This window comes from Pholcus phalangioides, unplaced genomic scaffold (assembly GCF_987345545.1).
Source record: "Pholcus phalangioides strain wild (caught in Gottingen) unplaced genomic scaffold, Ppha-v1.0 ptg000010l_1, whole genome shotgun sequence".
NCBI lineage: Eukaryota > Metazoa > Arthropoda > Arachnida > Araneae > Pholcidae > Pholcus > Pholcus phalangioides.
The window spans coordinates 12760035-12782549 of record NW_028301603.1 but is presented as its reverse complement, the minus strand read 5'-3'; the positions used below and the strand labels follow the sequence as shown (position 1 = coordinate 12782549).

The 22515-nt window shown below is 34.6% G+C and overlaps 1 protein-coding gene across 1 annotated transcript; it reads right to left on the bottom strand.

Annotated features, from left to right (window-relative positions):
* Positions 1 to 6260: 6260 nt before the first annotated feature.
* On the bottom strand, positions 6261 to 22345 carry LOC149080944 (tRNA:m(4)X modification enzyme TRM13 homolog). Its single transcript, XM_089237638.1, has 13 exons — positions 22188 to 22345; positions 21475 to 21521; positions 21128 to 21194; positions 19659 to 19712; positions 17068 to 17137; positions 13873 to 14058; positions 13459 to 13547; positions 12900 to 12975; positions 9634 to 9708; positions 8253 to 8319; positions 6922 to 7085; positions 6736 to 6784; positions 6261 to 6629 (listed from the first exon to the last, which is right to left on the bottom strand). Exons 1-13 carry the CDS (start codon positions 22311 to 22313, stop codon positions 6440 to 6442), a joined length of 1260 nt encoding a protein of 419 aa, XP_089093764.1. The 5' UTR covers positions 22314 to 22345; the 3' UTR covers positions 6261 to 6439.
* Between the last annotated feature and the right edge of the window lie 170 nt (positions 22346 to 22515).

Genomic DNA, 22515 nt, shown 5'->3' with positions numbered 1-22515 from the left:
TTTTGGCCACTTAACTCACACACTCTTTCGGTCATTCTTTTGGTTGCTCATCTGCCCCTCTCCTCACTCTTGAAATCAATCTTTTGGTCATTCACATTCTTGTACAAGCTCTAGGTCACTGTTTTGGCTATTCATTCTTGCACTGGCTCTAAGTCACTCTTGGTTATTCACATTTTTATACATGCTCTAATTCACTCTTTTGGCTGTTCACATTCTTACTCACAGGTCACTCACTGACCCTGTCCCTCTCTTTGGGTTACTCCTGTGCTTGTGCACCGTTGTGGTCACTCACATGTTCTCAACCACTTTTAGTAGTCACTCTTTTCGTCACTCACTCACTGACCTGGTTCTTCTCTCTCTAGGTCACTCACATGCTAGCACTCTTTTAGTCACTCTTTTGATCTCTCACTCATCTGCCCCTCCCCTACTGTGCAGGTCACTCTTTCGTTGATCCACATGTTTGACATATCTCTAGGTCACTCGTTTAGTCACTCGCTGACCTGACCTAATCCCTCGCTCTCAAGGCAGTGGTGGTTTTCTTGTATAATTATGCACCCAATGGGTTGTACAAATTTTTCTACCGTTCTCAAATTTATTCTATTAATCTTTTTGCCCACTTAGTCCGCAAATTTATCGCCCCTCCGTGTGAATATACCCCCATTATGCCCTCCTGTAAATACGACCCTGGGCGGGGGCTGGGACCGATAGAGTTCCAGCCTGAAGGTCCCGGGACGATTCTTATATTTTTGGTTTTTTTTTCCACGCAACAAATTTACTACATTGGGGTCCGTGAAACATGTGACCAGAGGGCCCACGAAATATCCGAGCCCGGGGGGGGGGGGTGTCTCTGCTACAGGATGTAGTGGAGGGGGGAGGATCATGATCGGTTATCCTGAGGTTGTGGGGGGAACTTCAGTGGACCATAATGTCCAAAATGACCCTGCACTAGGGTGTTGCATTGTTTTATTGAATATTTCGCGAGAAATGAAGGGATCCGACTACGTTAAAGGCGTTATTTTGGAAGAAATGCCGATTTTTATTTTTTTATGAAAAAGCCCCATTCTTTGTAATTCCAAAACAGGCCTTGTTTTGTTTATATGATGCTCAGCACCGAAATAATGTCCACTTTAGAGAGAATATTGCATTTTCTCATGTAAGTAATACATGAATAAAACTTCAAACGTTATTTTTGACATTTTATTTAAGTTTGAAAACGATTTCTAATGATAAATTTATTCATTGTATCATTACGAAATTTTAATATGATATTCTGCTAAATATTGCCAAGGTTATGAACTAAAATCTAAGGTTTATCACATGTATTTGTCTAATCACAGTGTTTTATAGACGAAATGTAGAAAGAAATTTCAAAACCTCACACGTACAGATATCGAGTGTAACTTGTGAGCATTATAATGCAATCCTTCGAATTCTAGTTCCTAACCCAGGCCTGCAATTTAGGGCTTTTGAAAATACACTACAAATGGTATATATACAGGGTGATTATAAAAAAACTATCCCGACATATTGGCCCCTAACTATCATACCATTCACAGAAACTGAATGAAATTTTGGCATAAGGTATTTTGAGGTATGCGCTCAAGAATGATATGGAAAACAACAGTGTCACTCTAACAGTTACGGTTACAGTGAGAAAATTTCGAAAATATCAAATGGCAACACCAAGTTTTTTGTATTGGAATGCGATCTCCATACTGAAAAACACTAAATAGCGTTGGAATGGCACCTGTAGCATGAAAATCCCCGGAGCTAGGCAAGGAAACAGTAAAAATGACTTTGCTGTGCACCAGAGCATTAATGTTCGTTTCATTCGTCACACCGTTTCTTCGGCTGAGATCCCAGCCTGATTAGTCCTCCACAAGGTCATGTGGAAAATTTGTGAAACACAATAAAATGCTTTATTTTATGCTGCTTCTCTGTCCTTATTGGTTGTCCTCACTTTTAGCCTATCTACCGCCGGTGATTTTCATGCTACAGTTACCGTTCGAACGCTATTTAGTGTTTTTCACAATGGAGATCACATTCCAATACAAAAAACTTGGTGTTGCCATTTGATATTTTCGAAATTTTCTCACTGTATTCGGGGCCAAACCCCGAAATTCGGACATTGGCCGGGCCAATTGACAACAAAATTGGTAAATTCGTGAACTGGCTGGCCACTTCACAAACTAACCGATTTCAAGCTTTGGCAGTAACATATCAATGTCTCAAACATATGTATATTTTTACCGTTCTGTGTATGTCCTAATTCGTATATCAACCGTTCGTCGTACAAGTATGGTTGTATGTATCTCCACTTCGAGAGTAATAAATAATCTGTTACTAATAAATATTAGACCAGTTCCCAAGACCTTATTTATTAAAAAAAAAATTTTAAAAATGCTCAAAATGTGTTCACTTAGAAATATGGATGGTTTTTTTTTTGGTGTTGTTGGCCTCAGGAGAGACAGGGCAACAACTTTCTAATTGGAAGTTAGAAGGAAAGGGGGGACCGTATAAAAAATTTAGATTCTTTTTATTTTGTTACACATTCTATTTCAGTCTTGAGAATGAGTGTACAGGGTCATTCCTGAATTTTTTTTTTTAAATTAGAACCATACCTCTACGACAGATGATTGATGAGATAAAGGCCGGATTAAGACTTACAGGATACCCAGTATACAAGTTTTTCTTTCTATTCCTCAATTTATCATTTTAATGCAAGCAAATTTTCGGAGGACAGTCTATCAAATTGCTATATTTGTGTAAGATTACGATTTGTCACTAACAACTAGAAAAATGGGACCCAAAAATTTTGCCCCAGTAAGTTCCACCCCGACATTTTGCCTGGCCCTGAAAATATGATTGACTGTGTGAGCGACCAAGTGATTAGGTGAGTGACCATATGAGTAATTAAGTGAGTTTGAAATTAGCTGTATGAATGTCCAAGTGAGTGATTCACAGTAGTGATAGTGATTGACCGTATAAGTGACCAAGTGAGCGACCGTATAAGTGGCCAAGTGATTGACTGCATAAGTGACCAAGTGATTGACCGTATAAGTGACCAAGTGATTGACCATATGAGTGACCCATCATACTATCATTCATATATTCACTCATATGGCCAGGGCAGGCAGAATCTCACAGGGTAAGATCCCCAACTCACTTGATCATTCATATGTTCACTCATACGATCACTCATTTGGTCAGGGCAGGTGAAATGTCACAGGGTAAATATCCCAGTTCACACTTGATCACTCATACCATCATTCAACCGTTCACGTATTCAGTCATTCATTCGGTTATGGCAGGTGAAATATCGGGGGTAAATCTCCAACTCACTTGATCACTCACTTTGTCGTTCATACAGTCAGAACAGGCAAATTGTATTATCAGGGGGTTAATGTCTAACTTTTTTTTACTTGATCATTCATACTTTCACTCACACCATCACATTCATATGTTCACTCATATTAATACGATCAGTTGTATGGCAGGGAAAGAAATGCCAGGTGTAAATGTCCAACTCACGCTGATAGTCACTCACTGGGTCGTTCATATGGTCTGGGGAAGGTGAATTGTCAGGGTCGAGATTATCATGGGTGAAATGTGAGGGGCAAAATTTCCGGGGACACAAATTCACTGGGGATGAAATGTGCTAGGGGTGAGATGTCGGGGGCAAAGTTTCCATAAATCTAGAAATATATACCAATGTTAACTTTGAATAGGTGAAATTAATTTTTTGGCAGATGGGTTTATGGTTGAATGGTTTTGTGTAGAAAAAAAATTGTTATAAAGAGGATGGGAATTTTCTTTTTGCAATAGGTGCATCACGCTCGTTTTTGAAAATCATGAGAAACTTTTGAAGGGCATCACAGTGGCAGAGGAACTGCATCGTACTACAGGAATGTCTTTCTCACTCGTATACCAGAAAGTAAATAGGCAGTTCGATTATGACGACTATTATCACTACTGCTATACCCAATCTTACACAGTGATGCCACGTAATTACAAGAGGAAGATAGACTTTCCAAAAATCCCGTCCGACATCGAAAACATTCCAGAATGGGAGGAAATTTAAGAACCAGTCTCTGGTTGTGTAATCTCACGGTAAGCGGTGTCCCTTTTTACACAGATAGATGCCGACCAAGTGCAGTGCAAACTCATTTTCAACCTTTTTTGGTTTGTTCTTTTTTTTCTTTTTTGAAGCTAATAAAATATATTTTTATGAATCCATTGAAACAGTTTATTATGTTCTCTTTGCTGTTTTTTTTTAAATAAATAAATGATAATAACAACATAATAACAATTGCAAAGATTAGCACAGTCACTCCTTTGTATTTGGGGGGGGGGGGTTATGTTCCAGGTTTGTATGATAAAATACTTTGTACATGGGTGTGGTAATTTTAAAAGCTGGAGTGCTGAAATCACAGTTTACTGTTAACGAGATTCTCACCATAACGAGTGATTATTAAATAGCTAATATTAAAGATACAAAAGATATTTTTGGTTATTGCGAGTTGAAAATTAGAAAGCTTTTATATTTGACCAGAACTTGCAGTATAAAGTTATTTCTGAACGGCTGACAAAATAATGATGAAGTTTCAACATTAGCAAAAAAATGTTACTAAGCCTGCAGTGGGAATTTTAATTTTTCAGTCAGGTTACTAAATCATTCTGAGAATATGAAATCCTATACAAAAAATTTTAGAAAAGAAAAAATGCTGTGAAGCCGAAAATCAATTTCCTGACTGGAACCCTGTTCATTTGCTAATATTAGAATGAAATGATCTAAAAGACTATTATAATGCAGATACAGCTGGAATTTTCTGCTATTTATAACCTGACACAGCAAAAACGAAATTCATTTATAACTGAAGCCCATTATAAAGACAATCATTTTCCCTGTGATTGTGAGATCTCATTACAGCTGAATACCGTTATAGTAAAAATCTTGTTTTAACAAACCCTTTTCTAATCCCCCAGATGAGTTTACATAGGAACAATGCAAAAAAAAATCCTGGAATTCCTTTATAATGAAATTTAGTTATAACAAAGTGATTTCTCCGTTCTCTTGGAGTTCATTATAATGGTATTCTACTGTATAGCAGACTTTTGCTGTATATACTCACAATGCTTATTATATTATCTATTTAACTAATAATATATTTACACCCCTACCAGGTTTGGTGTCATTCTGGGTTTGATGCAGAAAAAGTATTAAAAAAATAAAATATTGGAAGAAAATACCTTTTATATGTTATTATAAATTCCTGTTAATTTAAATGCTATTTGTAGGCTAAGAACTCCAAAATTATCTTTAAGCAATTCCTTGCAGCCCAGCCTGTAAGCCATATATGCTCCACCCATGGTCCGCAGAACAAATGGGGGCCCTCAGGTTATCTGACCATCGCCTCAACCCAATTTGGAAAAATGAAGCAGCATATTTATAGACTGCTTAAGTGACCTGTGGCACAATTCCAGAGCATTTAAGTGGCCGAGGCGCATTCACAGATGACTTAAGTGAATCGCGGCACATTTACATATTACTTGAGTGCCACATGGCACAGTTCCAGAACATAAGCGGCTGCAGGCAGTGCACCTTTGGAGGCACCATCCATTAAGTGACGTGGCACAGTTCCAGAGCACTTGAGCGGCCCAGACACATTTTCAAATCACCTGAAGGATCCGCGGAACAAAATCACTTAAGTGTCTGTATAGAGAACTTATCAATAAGCAGGGGGGGGGGTTAGTTCAGTGTTCAGCGCCCACAAACTATGGAAAGGTTTTTTTAGTTTTTGGCACACCCAGAAAAGATGCCATTAATAATATTTCATATTTTTATAGAGGTTGGTTGTTGATGACATAAGCATCATTCAACCCCCTCCCCCCCAATCAATGCTGATGTAATACTTGAATAATCTCTTTTCTGCATTTAATGCTGTTCTTTCACAAATTTCCTCCAGTTTTCGAATGTACCTGTGAATATTACATTTAGAATTATCCGCATGTCATTACACACTACGCATGCCATTTCTTTGTTGCTGGCATTAGGAGAGACGGGCAACAACTTTCTAATTTTACCCATTCAATATTTTGTTTTTACTAGCATTTATCAGAATGGGTCTTTCTTTTTTTTTTTGCTGGACTCTTGAATAAATTATTTTTTTCTATATTTTTCTCATATTTTTTGTACTTTTATAGTAATAATAATAAATTTGATTTGATTAAAAACATGATGATAAAAAAACGTAACTCTTGATATTTTTGGAGATTTATACATATATATATATAGGCACCCACATTTGTTTTTGTTTTTTTATACATAAAACCTTTTCAATACACCAGCCAATGAAATCAGAAATATATACACAAAAAACGTTTAGAAAATTTCAAAAGTAGTCATCAGGATCTTAATAAGAACAGGAACACTAATACATCATCTAATAACATCAGGAACACTAATAAGAGCCACGTTTTCGGGTGATACAGAATCTTGAACATATGTGACCAATTCTGAGCACATACCAAACTTCTTCAGATAATGAATACGACCAGTATCGATTAACCGCTTACATTTCCGGCCAATATCAGTTCGCTTTCCATGATCTAAGGATAACCTTTTGTACCTGGTCATTTGAAGGGGAAAAAAAATTAAAATTGTACATTCAATAAAACGTAATATGTTTGATATGTGTTGCCACTATTTTATTTGCAACCCTGATAAACACATACCTGCTGATTTCCTTTTCCTGTTCTGGCTGCACATCTTCAGCATCCTCTTCTGTGAATGAAAATAACAGGCTGATAAATGTGCATCAAAGAGCAATATATATATATATATTATCAGATTATAATTTTTAATCAAGCATACTTATTACATTTAATTTAATATTTTGAGAAGATCATAAAAATACATACTTTTGCTCCTCCCACCGCAGACTGCCCAGCTAGTCATGAGACACAATAGTTGGAAATTCCTTTCACTGAAGTCATTTTCCAGGAAAAATTCTTTCCCAACATAGCTGTTCCAATTACATCGATGATGGCAGCACACTGACATGACAAGACCAAGTGGTGTAAACCTGTGTTTCAGAAACAGGAAATGGATAGGAAGAATTTGATAAATCATTGGATGAAGAAGCGAAAGTTTAATTTCTTATGTGAGATCAAAATATATAAAGTAAGGGGGTTGGGCAAATAGTCTGACAAATTTCAAAAATTAATTAAAAAATAAACTAATTGATATGGAAAAAGCGCGGTTTGTACTGAAGTACTTATCATGGTGTAGAGTTTTTTCTCGATGAATTTAAAAACGTAGTCTAAAATTTCACTAGCAGCTGGCAAGTTATCATTAAAAAATCCAACACAAAACACACAAAATTCGACTAAGATAGTGCATAATGAATTATAAAATATTCCTCATTAAATGATGCAAGAGACAAAAAAAAATTTCATTTTTTTCCTTTTTATATTATTTATATTGCTTGTATACAAATACAAGGCCACAACAGGCAAAATGCCCAAGGTGGCTGAAACCACCACCACCACGTTTCTCTTTTTTATTCTTACACACATAAATATGTGTGTGTGCGTGTGTAAAAACATATTAAGACAAAGACACGAAGAAATATAGATAGTAGAAATGAAGCACACAGACAAAAAGTGGTCTCTATGTGGCTTCAAGAGCCGTTGGTCCTTCCAAGAAGCATACAATGGTGGTATCTTCTGCATTTCAAAAAACATTTTTTTTATCATTAGTATGCTTAGTATGTTTTGTGAAGCTGCCAACTGAACCAAGTATCCAAAAATTTTACTGGATTTTCTATTTACATGAAGACATAAAGCAATGAAAAAATATTGAATAATAAATTTAAAATGGGTAATTGAGATGATTTGGAAATTTTTTTCAAAAATTTTGCAAAAAAAAAAAAATTCATATTTTATATATTATTATGATTTGGTGTACAGAACATAAGATGTTGTGTCAAGGCATGTTAGTACACAGACAGGACAAGAAAATGAAGTATAACAACTGCATTTTCTCATAATCCTAAAAAAAGCATTTCTTTTGTTATTTTAGCTTTTTTGTATATTGATATGTTTCATACATTTTTTGTTAATATTGTTGGTTGTTGTTTCTGATAGAGAATAGTTCACATCATTTTACGTGCATTGAAGGAGAAACTTTTCTGGGAAATATGTTTTTTAGTTATTTCCAGTTAGTTACCTTTTGAAAGAAAAGTGCTTACTTTTCTTCAACATCAGAATTACTTTTTTTGAACCTCAACGTTTCCATCAGGCATCTAAGAGCAAGATCTATCAAAAAGACAAAAGCTTGAATGAATTCATAATGGTAATTAGGTCATGAAAATGCAGTGAAACTTAGATATAATGATTAAACGTCTCTAGAACAGGGCTGGACTATTGCCTGACATGCCAGGGCATGTAAATATTTGATTGGAATGTTTTTTTTTTTTCAACCACATGCTAGCATATCAAATGCTGAACCATGCATGCATTACTTTAAGTTGAGCATTTAACTTTTTTATCGTTGTCTAGCCCTGCTCTACAACGATATTTTTTCAAACCTTATTTTAAATTACCTATGGTCAGACGTTAAAACCCTCTTGATATTCTTCTATAACAATATTTTTAAAAGAATTTTTGAAACTGCTAAAACAATATTTTATTGTGATCTTGCTCACAATCATCATCAGTATATTTTCAAATTTGCCACGTTTTTTTGTTCTTCTGAGGACATCTGATAACATCAGCATTTTTCACTATGTGATCGGCGAGAAGGATGATGAAAAGCTGTTGGCATCATTCCTTTCTGTGTCCGACATGAAAATGCCCCCCTTTACAGGGCAATGATCTATCAATGAATCCATCACCTAATGAATTACAATTTTTTGTGGCGAATGAATACTCACAGGTGCATTTTCTGATGGTTCTAATAGCGTTAATTTAAAAATATGTCAAAAAAGCATAAAATTGGTAGCATGTGATAATAATTTTGCTTCTCAATATAATGATAACCTCCCTCTTTCGATATATTTTCTTCGTCCGCAGAATATTGCTATATCAAGGTTTCACTGCGTTGTAAAATAGCCAAAAAAAAAGACCCCAAAAACCTCCCCCTCCCTTGGGATGAGATTGTGGTGTATTTTTGCAGAAATAAATGAAACCCATATGCTACTGCAGATGATGAATGATATATGATATGATTAAGTTCTTCAAAATTACAAAAGGAAATTGAGAGAACTGGGTTATAAAATTTTATAAAGTGAAAATGGGAGTCTCCCACCCCAAAATAAATCAGTGTGTTCTAGAAGCTGCCAAATCTATCGTTCCAATTCATTCAAATTAACTGCTTTGATGGTCGTTGATCTATTTTAATTTCATCACATTACAATCGATTAATGCACTTGGGTAGGCTGTTCAGGCAGAAACTTACAGTCTAGAACCTATTCCATATGGCTAGACAAATTTGAGATTCTTGAATCAATTTATTATCTGTCAAAGTGGAGATTGATTTGCTAAAATGAATCAACTGACAGATAATATACTTAAATGATACAAAAATGACATTCATACTTATAAAATTAGATGGGGAAAAAATAAAAGTACCATTTGCTGCTCCACAGAGATGCTTGCTGATTCCAACCACTTTATCAGGATGTGATTTTACTGTTTCGACTCCACCTGCATTGTATATACATACACACATATATATGAAGTGTGATTCACAACCTTTTCTTCACATTTTATGGGGAGGTAGAACAAACAGAAACAAAAACATTTTTTGGCACAACCTTCTGCTGTCTTCATGGTCCAATTGAAACCATGAAGGCAACAGAGGGTGCCTTCATAAACATGAAGAGGTGTGTACCACATTTGCTGTTCTGATTGGTCCACACATTCCACAATAAAAACTATTTGTTTTTGTTTGTTCTACTGTCCAAAAATTCAAATACAAAAGTTTTGAATTACCCTGTATATAAAATGTATATATATTTATAAAATTTATATATACACATGCATTAAAACCTGCCTTCAACTGAACCTGTATCAAGCTGAAGCCTGTCTTTAACGGGAAAAATATCATGGCCCCTGATTTCAATGCAAAAGTACACATTAAAAGACCTGGATCAAACGGAACCTGTCTAACGTGGGAAAGGAAAATTTCACACAAACACTTCGACTGTTTCACGACTAATTGACAAAAAGGATCATACAAAATATCACTTCTTCTATCGAAATTTTTAATGCAATCACTGCTTGCCACTGCGAGTTCTAATTCACCCACCCTTAGATTTGTAAAAACCATTACCATACTTGATGCTGCGGTTTTGGAAAAGCCACATGTAGTGAAACAGTTGATTTCTAAAATTGTAACAACATTTTTCAGTAATGCAGGCTTTCTTCGACTGAAGAAATCAATGTAATAATTAGATTTAGAAATGATATACAATGGCTTACAAAATTGTATACAAGCTGCTTTCTGTGATCACAAGTGCTGAGCAGGGACAGAATTAAAGGGAGGGGGCTCAGTTGGCAAATTTTACGTTGGAAAATAATCAAATTTTACAGTGGTCAGGACAGTAAAATCATGTTGCCCCTCACAAAAATATTAGTTACTGCCCTGGTGGTGCAGATTACATAAATATAGACAATAATGTACAAACTGATCCAGACACGAAAGATATTCACCCCCTCAATAAAAATTTCAGAGAAAGTAAAAAAAAACATAAATTTATTTCAGATGAAGAACAGTGCGGGGGAAGTTTCATACAGATGCTGGCTGTGAAAACCTAAATATTTAGTAATTATAGCATACATAATTTACATTATTTTATGTTCATTTAAATTAATTAGTTTATTTTCAATTGATTAATTTTTATTATACTGTACTTCAATTACATATGATCATTACATAATTTTACACATGTCAATTGAACCTCTATTAAGCGGAAACCTGTGTTCAATGGGAAAAAATTTTGGCCCCCCCTGCAATTCCGTTGAAGACAGGTTTTACTGTATAAGGAATGTTAATTATAATTTTGAGAAAAGAGCCAATAAAGGAATTTATCTAGTTTTTTTTCACATAATAACATAAGAAATTGTTACATAATTTCACACATTATGTCAATTGAACGTCTATCAAGCAGAAACCTGTGTTTGGACGGAAAAAAATCTCGGTCCCTTGAGATTCCATTGAAAACAGGTTTTACTGTATATAAATATATATAATGTATATGTTACAGTAAATGTGATAAATCTATTATATTATTCATAATAACCAGCAATTATGCATAACATTTACTGTACCATATATATACACAGTATTTTTAGAATCAAATAAAAACTTGAAACGTATAATCATGAACAGCTTCTTTCTTTTTTTAATTTTATAAATTTTACACATAAAAAAAATGCAGTTCCACCAAATATCTTTTCCCAAAGCAGAGAATGTTTTGCATTGTTCCGCAACAAGCCTTAGGCTGACTGAAAATGTTGCATTGTAAAAATTGTGATGTATTTTCTTCACAGCACAGTTCTTTTCTTGAAATTCTTCCAAGATTATTCTGTGACGTATGTTGCAGTTGAGGCATATTCTGTTTTGGGGTGTCTTTGTAGGAACTCTCATATTCACATCATGTAAGACAAGTTCTTACCTTAATATACAAGGGGTATAGGTAACAAGCATATGGTATTTTACTGGTGAACCGTTGATTTTAGAGGCACACTTCCAATTAGGAAAAGTATACATTTCACATGTAGTACTCAGGTATATCATATATGTCATTCATGTTGCAAGGGGTTGTATAGTTACTGAAATAAAAAAGAAATTAACTTTTTTTTCGGACATCCTGTGCCCCCAAAACCCAATTATAGAGTTGTTGCCATCTCTCCCCTGATGCAAATATATATATATATATTCCCCATTTCTAAGTGCAATATTCAGTGGGACATTCAAATTTAAAAAATGGAAGAAAGTCAGGAGAAAAACAGCATTAAATGTTGGAAAAATAGTTTACCATATTTAACAGTTTCTCCCCCCCCCCAACTTTTCTCGTTTTTTGAATTCAAATGTCTCAGTGAATATTGCACTTAGAAACATGGATTTTTCTTTTGTTGGCATCAGGAGAGACAGGGTAACAACTTTCTAATTGGGTTTTTGGACACACTGGGATAAAAAGTTAATTTTTTTAATAATCATGCAACATGAATGACATATCTGAGTGCTATACATTATTTGGATACTTTTTCTAGTCAAAAATTAGCCTCTAGGATCAATGGTTCGCCAGTAAAATGTCATACATCCTGAAAATATAAAATCAAACACATAATTAATGATAAATACAAACAAATATATACTGGGGAAAGACCAACATGTGTAGACTCAAAATTGCAAAAAGGAACCACGGCTAAATGCGTTTTGGAACTATGTGAAGTTCCTTCATCAGTAGCCAAGAACGAATAGCGAAAATACTCCTTATAGCAGGAGTTACTCGCTGTTGCAGACAAAGAGTCAAATTCAAAATGGACCGGCAACAAGAGCAAAGGAGGAGGAAAGAAAAATTTTTTCTTCTCCATCACTATCACGTTCTTGTTTGCAATTGGCTCCACTATTTTTCTTTTCTTTCATCCTCCTTTGCTCTTTTTGCCAGTTCATTTTGAATTTGACACTTTGTCTACAACAGTGAGTAACTCCCGCTATAAGGAATAGTTTCACTATTCTTTCTTTGCTACTGATGAAGGAACTTCATATAGTTCCGAAACGAGTTTAGCCGTGGTTCTTTTTTGCAATTTTGGGTCTACACACATTGGTCTTCACCAGCATTGTTTCACCCAAAAGGTAATTAATTTCTAAACGAATATACATTTCTCACCTAAATAGAGATCTTTAATATCTATTCTGATTCTTTCAATAGCCAATCCTGGAATGTCTTTGAATTTGTTATCTCTCTGAAAGAAGGGAAATAAGAGCAGGATGTTTGAAAATAGAAATTCTGGTAACAAAAGATCTTTTGAGTTACATATTGAATTTGTTAAACAGATAACTCTTGAATTCATACAAAAGTCATAGATAGATGATTCATTTATGAGAGTTGTTAAATGCCACTAAGAGAAGATTGAAATAAAAATGAGACAAAGTTGGGAGGAAAGTATAATTTTTGCTATTTAACTATAGTTAAAATTTAATTTTGAATACATCTGCTACTTTGAATGATAATTAAATATGTCATATCATAGTTACTTAAATCTAATGCATTTTTTTTTATCTAGGTGCTCTTTAGAATTGGTGGCAATATTTAAAAAAATACCTGTTTTTATAGTTAATAAATAGAACTGTGTTCGATTCAATAAATGTGTTTTAAAATCTAATAAACACAGGCCAAATCAGTAAACTCATTTCTAAAGCTCATAAGAATAATCAATTATATATACCTTGTATCTGAACGCATCTCGATCAATCAGAACAAAGAATTTATCTTTCCTTTCTTTTAAGCTGTTGACGATCATGCACATCAATTGGCCTGTGATTGGTAATTTAAGGCACGATATCAATATAAAACATACCTCTTTCACACTACATACAAAAATGCATATGGAAAATTAAACTGGTTACATTGGCCTCTTTCACTAAATTGGTTCTTGACCACAGTCAAGAAGGGTATTGGGTATGAAACTAGTTATGAGTTACAAAATAACTGCCAATTATTTGTTTATATTCCAATTTATTTTGAAATTTCCAATTTTTTTCTGCCAATTTATTTATATTCTAAAATACATAATAGGTAATACAAGTGCCAGATAATTCATATTTTTATGAACTAAGTTTATCATGAATGAGTGATATACCTTTTCCTGCTCCGAATTCAATGAAACATGAACTCAAGTTCAGTAAGTCATACTTTTCTAGTAAGGAGAGCAAAGAGACTTGCTGAGGAAAGTGTTTCTCAGATGCTTCAAATGGGAAAGATTGAATCTTCTCTTGCATTAAGGCTTCAAACTCTGACTGATTCAGGCCGACACGAGGAACAAACACTAAACATCAAAGAAAATCATGCATATTTTGTATGAGCTTTTCTTAAATATTATATGTGGAGCTCAATTTTTTTAAATCATGAAGAATATCGTTCTACACCTCAGAAATTATGCAGGGTGGTTCGAAACTCAACATACAAACTTTTAGGGAGGTAAAAAACACAAAAATAAAACAGAATAACTAGGGCCGTCATTTCAACTTTTCCCGGGGGGGGGGGGGCAAAGCACATGTACTCAATGTATGTAAACTGAAGCCAAAAAAACTGGTACAGGCATGCGTATGCAATTAAAGAGATATGAAACCAAGCAGAATACGGCGCTGCGGTCGTCAACGCCTATATAACACAACAAGTGTCTGGCATAGTTGTTAGATCGGTTACTGCTGCTACAATGGCAGGTTATCGAGATTTAAGTGAGTTTGAACGTGGTGTTATAGTCAGCGCACGAGAGATGGGACATAGCATCTCTGAGGTAGCGATGAAATTTGGATTTCCACGTACGACCATTTCACGAGTGTACCGTGAATATCGGGAATCCGGTAAAAAATTCAATCTACGACATCGCTGCGGCCGGAAAAAAATCATGCAAGAACGGGACTGACGAGAATCATTAAACGTGACAGACGTGCAACCCTTCCGCAAATTGCTGCAGATTTCAATGCTGGGTCATCAACAAGTGTCAGCGTGCGAACCATTCAACGAAACATCATCGATATGGGCCTTCGGAGCCGAAGGCCCACTCGTGTACTCTTGATGACTGCACGACACAAAGCTTTACGTCTCGCCTGGGCCCGACAACACCGACATTGGACTGTTGAGGACTGGAAACACGTTTCCTGGTCTGACGAGTCTCGGTTCCAATTGCTTCGAGCTGATGGACGTGTACGGGTATGGAGACAACCTCATGAATCCATGGACCCTACATGTCAACAGGGGACTGTTTAAGCTGGTGGAGGCTCTATGACGGTATGGGTCGTGTGCAGTTGGCATGATATGGGACCCCTGATACATCTAGATACCACTCTGACAGGTACGTAAGCATCCTGTCTGATCACCTGCACCCATTCATGTCCATTGTGCATTCCGACGGACTTGGACAATTTCAGCAGGACAACGCGACACCCCACACGTCCAGAATCGCTACAAAGTGGCTCCAGGAACACTCTTCTGACTTTAGACACTTCCGCTGGCCACCTAAATCCCCAGACATGAACATTATTGAACATATCTGGGATGCCTTGCAACATGCTGTTCAGAAGAGATCTCCACCCCCCTCTTACTCCTACGGATTTATGGACAGCCCTGCAGGATTCATGGTGTCAATTACCTCCAGCACTACTTCAGACATTAGTCGAGTCCATGCCACGTCGTGTTGCGGCACTTCTGCGGGCTCGCAGGGGCCCTACACGATACTAGGCAGATGTACCAGTTTTTTTGGCTCTTCAGTGTATATATATATATATATATATACCATTTTTAGTGTATTTTCGAAAGCCGGGGAGGCAATGCCTCCCCCCTCCCAAATGACGGGCCTGAGAATCACATAGGAATAATGACAGGAAACCCTAACCTGATCAGCTGGAGGATAAACGAAGATGCAGAAATGGCAAACAGCACGATGCTTGAGTATTATGCATAATCACCAGTAAAAGTGATTAATTTAGAGAAATTTATCAAATTTACTGATGCTTGCATACTATGCATAATAACCAAAAAAGTGATAACTTTAGGGAAATTTATTAAACTTACAAGAATGCTTGGTGATTATATGTAGATTTATCACACTTGCCTTAACATACATATTTCACCAAAAATATCAATAGTTTCCTTCAACCACCCAGGTAGTCTGTGAACAACAGACATTAAAGATTAAGCATGATAGCATGATTTCACAATATCAGATTGTCAATTCAAAAGTTATTCAATATGAAATTGCAAAATATTTTTGTAATGCAATGAAATCTTGCTACAATCTAATGATAAATAACTCTACAATGATATTTCCTCGTCTTGTTTGGAAATGCTTATACTCTAATGTTAAAACTGCTGCCTCTAGATATAATGGCAATCCCTCTACAATATTTTTTCTTGGACCGCAGAGTGACATTGTATCAAGATTTTACTGTAGTTAATTAAATCAATTAATCAAATTGTGTCTTGGTACAAAAATTAAATGCATTATTTGATTGAAATCATACACTGATCTTTGATGAGAATGTAATACTTGTTCTGGAAAAAGGGTAATATGCTTCATGAGGAACATAATGGGTGACTGTGATGGACAAGGAAAAGGTGACACTTAGTGGTAATGCAAGAAACGTTTAACAATGCCTGCAGTATGGGCAGTAGCATTATCCTGAGATGGCAGACAGCCCCGACATGGTCCTGTAGCAATGGTAAGACACCTGGTTCCAAGACATCATGAACTCTGCTTATTCAAATTCCCAAGTTTTGTAAAAAATGTGGGTCTGAATGAAATGTAATAGCTCCTGAAACCATGATATTGACTGTAAAGCCACTATGATGCTCTGCAATGCAGTCTTTTATATAATCATTCCCATAGTATCTGTAAACGAATACCATGGTGAATGGTCTGGCAATGTCATGGGCCCACGAATCGTACATAGACTCATTTGCACCTATTACGATATATATACCGTATTTTAATGTGCATAAGGAACCAATTTTTGCCAAAAATTGGGTTCCAAAATATAGGAGGGTTTACTATACATGAATAGTATTATAGATGTATCTTTCCAACTTTTTTCTAAAGTTTAAGCCCAAAAAATCAGGGGGGTTAATTATATACGTTAAAATATGGTATGCACAAAAATTTTCAGAGTATATCTGATAATTCAGTTGTAATTTTTCTGAACAGCAATGTTAATTACTAGTGACATGTTTTATTATAATAAAAAAAATTATATTTATATAAAATATGATGAATTTTTTGTTTTAATTTCTAAATGAAATGAACATGAATTAACAAATGAAAATCATATTTTCTTACCTTCTCTTGTGCTTTCAACTTTTTTTATGACTTTAAGTAATTCTTCATCGCTGACGTTTTCTATAGAAATCTTGGCATGGAAAATACATGAACACATAAATATTGAGGAAAAAATAAAACATGAGTACTGTGTTAAAATATTTAAAAGTCCACCAGTAACTCAGAATTTTTATCACCTTTCACCTCACAAAAGATGTTACTGCTAAACATTTCTGATACTTTTTGACAGTATCATCTAAGCAAGATTTTGAAATTTGACTTTTCTTTTATTTCATTTAAGATTTTCTTGTTTATCTGTAATTATGTCCACATTCAAAAATATGCTTTGTTGATATAGACTACCTGTGATGGCTAATCTGTGATAAACACTAATATTTTTATCCTGGTATAGAAACACAATCATTAAGTTCCCTTTTTATCAAATAATTTTGAAACTAAATTTGACTTTTACAGGAGTGGGTCCATATATAATTTAAACTGTTCTTAATTTATATACACTGAATGACTTATAAACAAATAGAATATCAATCAATCTTTATTTCTACCTCTGTTCAGGCAATCACTCATTGCAAGAGAAAGTGAAGTGCGATAAAAAACCACTGAACAAAAAATAAAAAGAGCAAAGAACATAATCTTGCACATATAAAATCACAAAAAATAAAATGAATGCACACATGCCTGATGAAAATTAAATCAGGTCAGGTCTTGAAAATTTACACAAAGTAGATCATTGTATTTAGTTCGCACGGCTCCCACTCAAAAAATTAGGAAAAAGCAGGACTAAAAAGTAGGATGGGGGAGGGTATCCCCTTAGGCAACAATCCAGCATAATAAAAAAAAAAATTTCACTTAAAAACAATTTAATTTTTTCCCTATAGGCATTACAGGATTGACTTAAGCCAGAGCCAAATGACAGACATGACTTGGTCACCAAAACACTTTTTAGTGAAAACACTGTACTAGCAACCACAGATAAATCTTTTCTGTCTCTCTTCACAATATTACATTCTTTTTTTTCTTTTTCTTTTTTTTGGAGTCTTCCAAAGTACAGAGTCTGTCAACTCTGCCAATGCACAGCAAATTATAAAGACATGCACGTTTTTTAAGAAAGATGCTCTTTCAAGACCACTTTCAAAAAAACACAGTGCAAAATTTATAAATTACAAGGTCCAATGTAGATAAGTCCAGTAAGTCAAGGTGAATCAGATGGTTTTGGTACGTTGTCCAACCTTTTTTTGAAAAGATATTTTTTTACATTTCACTATTCAATAACCAGTGTAATCATTTTTGAAAAATGAAGTACTTATCATTTCTAGCTCTTTGCTGAGCATTGTAAATATTGTTCATGCCTCTTCACATGCCTTAAAAATACAGAAGACAATTGAATGCTACAAACCTAGAATAGGCCTATGTATTCAACTGCTTTGTAATGCAAACTGTTGTTTCACCTATACACAAAATGAGCACTATAATTTTGAATGATGAATGTTAATTACTGTCCAAGACCATGAAGTAGCAAATACAAAATTATTTTTTCCATTGAGACAGAAGTTTTGAATGACTACTTTACTTGTTGAACGCCCAAATTAAGCAAATGAAAAATTAATAAATCAAATGGTCCACATACACCCCGAAATAACCTAAAAAATGATACAATTTCTGCTTTGATAGAATCATTAATTGCAGTCTGTAAAATTTTTAATATTTGGCAATATATATTTAATGATTCCCTGCTCAATTAAAATCCATTAAAAAAAATTTTTGTTGATAGGATTTGGTAGAAAAGTAGGACAAAACCAAGAAAGAGTAGGACAAAAGTAGGATGAGTGGGAGTGCAGAAAAATAGAAAATTTTTAAAAAATAAGCAAAAAATCCCTTAGTTCTAAATTTTTGATAAGAAAGATATACACAAATTTCTACAGTTAACATTGATTTTTTTTAGGAAAAAACTACTAATTTCAGTTTGTCCGAGAAAATGTGCCTTAAATCATCGTAAATTGGGCAGAAAAAATAATGTGGGACCATGTCTCTTGTTCATTTTTATTGCATATAGTGCAAATATTATCAGGGTGAATTTCATATATTTTATTTAATTTGAAGTTTATTTATTAAATTGAAGAAAATGTGCACTGGTAATGTTTAAACCAAGAGACAAATTAAAATTGAGGTAATCCTCTAACTCAAAGCTATGCTTGACAAATTTAAAGGTCCGAAAATGAGAAGAATTGTTAATATATGCCAAGTGATATTGTATATAGTTTAAAACTGAAATTATTCTAGGCAATTAGTTGTTCAAAACTTTAGGGTCCTCATTCTGTTTTAAATAAGAAAAGCCTGTTTCATAGAGGATTTCAAAAATTGATACAATCCAGTTACATTTGGTATTAGTAGGATTCATGTTTGCTGGCTAAAACAGTTTTTTGTGACATTGTTTTTTTTGACATTGAAGTCTGTGATCCTCTAAACGTAGTAGAGGCAGCCCAAAATTTTAATAAACAAACAGAATGGCTAACAAAGAAAAACTTCTGATTATTTTCAAACAGCAAAATACATGTATTTGATACACATCTATAAAGAAATGGGTGAATTACCTTGCCGCTAGTTTTAGTTTGATCTTCCAAATTCACATTTTTACAGAAATATTCCTATAAAAAATAATTATTTGATCAAGATAATCATATAACAGTGCTTTAGATATAAGTAAATATAAGTTTTCATTTATTTTATTATATTCAAAAAGTTCAATTTTCAAATTTTCTATTTGATTCAGAGTATTTATGTGTTAAATCATAAATACAATAAAGATCTGAACAAAACTAATAGGGGGAAAAAATCTAGCCTTTCCTTAACTGAATGAGAAGAAATATTAAAAATAAAATTTTTTAATGAAGGTCAAAGTTATGATGTGAAAAAAAATCTAGATAAATTCCTTTATTGGCTCTTTTCTCAAAATTATAATTAACATTCCTTATACAGTAAAACCTGTCTTCAACGGAATTGCAGGGGGGGCCAAAATTTTTTCCCATTGAACACAGGTTTCCACTTAATAGAGGTTCAATTGACTTGTGTAAAATTATGTAACGATCATATGTAATTGAAGTACAGTATAACAAAAATTAATTAATTGAACATAAACTAATTAATTTAAATTAACATAAAATAATGTACATTAGTTATGCTATAATTACTAAATATTTATGTTTTCACAGCATCTGTGTGAAACTTCACCCCACACTGTTCTTCACCTAAAACGAATTTATGTTCTTTCTGACTTTCTCTGAAATTTTCATTGAGGGTGTCAATATCTGTCGTGTTAGGTTCAGTTTGTACATTGTCCTCTATATTTATGATTTATGTAATCCACAACACTGGGGTAGTAACTAGGGTTTTTTGTGGGGGGGGGGGCAACATGATTTTGCTGCTCTGACCACTGTAAAGTTTGATGATTTTCCCATGCAAAATTTGCCACCCAAGCAACTGCCCCCCTTCTTTTGCCTCCCTCTAATTCCGGCTCTGCTCAGCACTTGCAATCACAGAAAGCAGCTTGCATACAATTTTGTAAGTCATTGTATATCATTTGTAAATCTAATCATTACACTGATTTCTTCCGTAGAAGAAAGCCTGCATTACCGAAAAATTTTGTTACAATTTCATGGAAAACAACTGTTTCACTACATATGCCTTTTCAAATACCACAGCATCAAGTATGGTAATGGTTTTTACAAATCTACGGGTGTGTGACTTGCATCGGCAAGCAGTCATTGCATTAAAAATTTGGACAGAAGCACTAATATTCTGTTTGATGCTTTGGTCAATTGGTTGTAAATCAGTTGAAGTGTTTGTGTGAAATTTTCTGTTAAAGGGTATAATTTCCCTTTTTTTTTTCTCATTAGACAGGTTCCATTCAATCCAGGTTTTTTTAACGTGTATTTTGGCATTGGAATCATGGGACCATGAATTTTTCCGTTAAAGATAGGTTTCCACTTGATACAGGTTCCGTTGAAGACAGGTTTTACTGTAATAGTAATAATATTTAATATATATATATATATAAACTTACAGGCTGTATCTTAGGTCTGGCATTGCATTTCTTTTTATGCTGCTCCAATTTTGAAAGATGGCAAAAGCTGGAACAGAAAAATCACACAAAACTACAGATGATTAAGTCATCCTCGGCTACACAGGGTTTCATAAATGATTATAAATCTAATAATGAAAAACTACTGGCAATATCACAGGTTAAAATTGGAGCTTACATAGCACGCCAACCCCTTTTGAAGCAATTGCATCTGGAATTCTGACATTAAATATTTTAATATTACAATGATAAGTGGTCATTTTGATTACTAAATACAAGACTAAATAACCACACATTTTTAATCATAAAAACTGTAAGCAAATACTCACTGTAAAGGATCAAACGGACAGGGAATTCTTGGATCATTCGATGCAGGCTGTGAAATAAAAGAAAAAACACCAACAGTTAATTATGCAAAAGCTGAACTTGCACAATTAAGGAAACATAAAATACGTCAATTCCCACATACAGAGAGGCAAGATTCAAATAATTCAACTTCCGCCAGGCACTCACCTCAGAGAGAACCCTGAGTTTTTACAGCTGGCACATTTTAGCGGCCAGTTTGCAAAACTCTACTAAAATTAAATGTGGAATGGCTGGATCCTATGAATCAATTTGAGGCGTTGACCTATAGCTAGGCAGCGCCTGGGTGTTAGTGGATTAGAACGACCCATCTCGGTAGCCCCATGGTCCCCCTAGGCTGGAATCTTTTGCGGGCCCTCCGATCAGACTTTCACAGGCCCCTTTATGATGGATTTATAGCATGAAAAAAAAAATAATGAAAATCATCACGGGCCCCAGGGATGGAGCCTTGTCAGCCCACCCCTTGTGGGGGCCATGGATAGCCCCTACGACCCAAGTTTGGGTCACGACCCATAGGTTATGAACCCCTGATCTACCTGATTCAAGAGATCATTATAGCACAAGGGCAATCAATATTGTTTTACACAAAGCACGGGAGATTATTACATTATTATTTATGCAATACACTCATGGGAGATTATTATTTCTTATAAAATATAGTAATAAAAACACGTGATACCTGATCGCTAGAAAGGAAAGAATGATGAGGGCAAAACTCATTATTTTCTACAACTGCCATGCAACAATACTTCCGTTTCTTTTCAATATAAAAAGGGCAACGTCCCTCAGTTTTCCCTGAACTCATTTTTTGTTTGTTGACATTATTTGATCCGGACGGCTTGGACCGATACTCAATCAAACTGCCAATTCGATAATTTTTTTTATTTGTGTGAAATCAGAATAAAGAAACTGATATAAATAAAAGTACAGTATCAATCCAATTTTTAAAAATTTAGACAAATTAATCACATGATATATAATATTTTAATATAATTAGTTTCACATTT

Coding starts and splice junctions, on each gene's coding strand:
- LOC149080944 (XM_089237638.1), bottom strand. CDS start 22,313: ATGAGTTCAGGGAAAACTGAGGGACGTTGCCCTTTTTATATTGAAAAG. Junction 19,713..21,127: donor CCAGACCTAAGATACAGCCT/GTAAGTTTATAT, acceptor TATTTTTTATAG/GAATATTTCTGTAAAAATGT. Junction 6,785..6,921: donor CTGCGGTGGGAGGAGCAAAA/GTATGTATTTTT, acceptor TTTCATTCACAG/AAGAGGATGCTGAAGATGTG.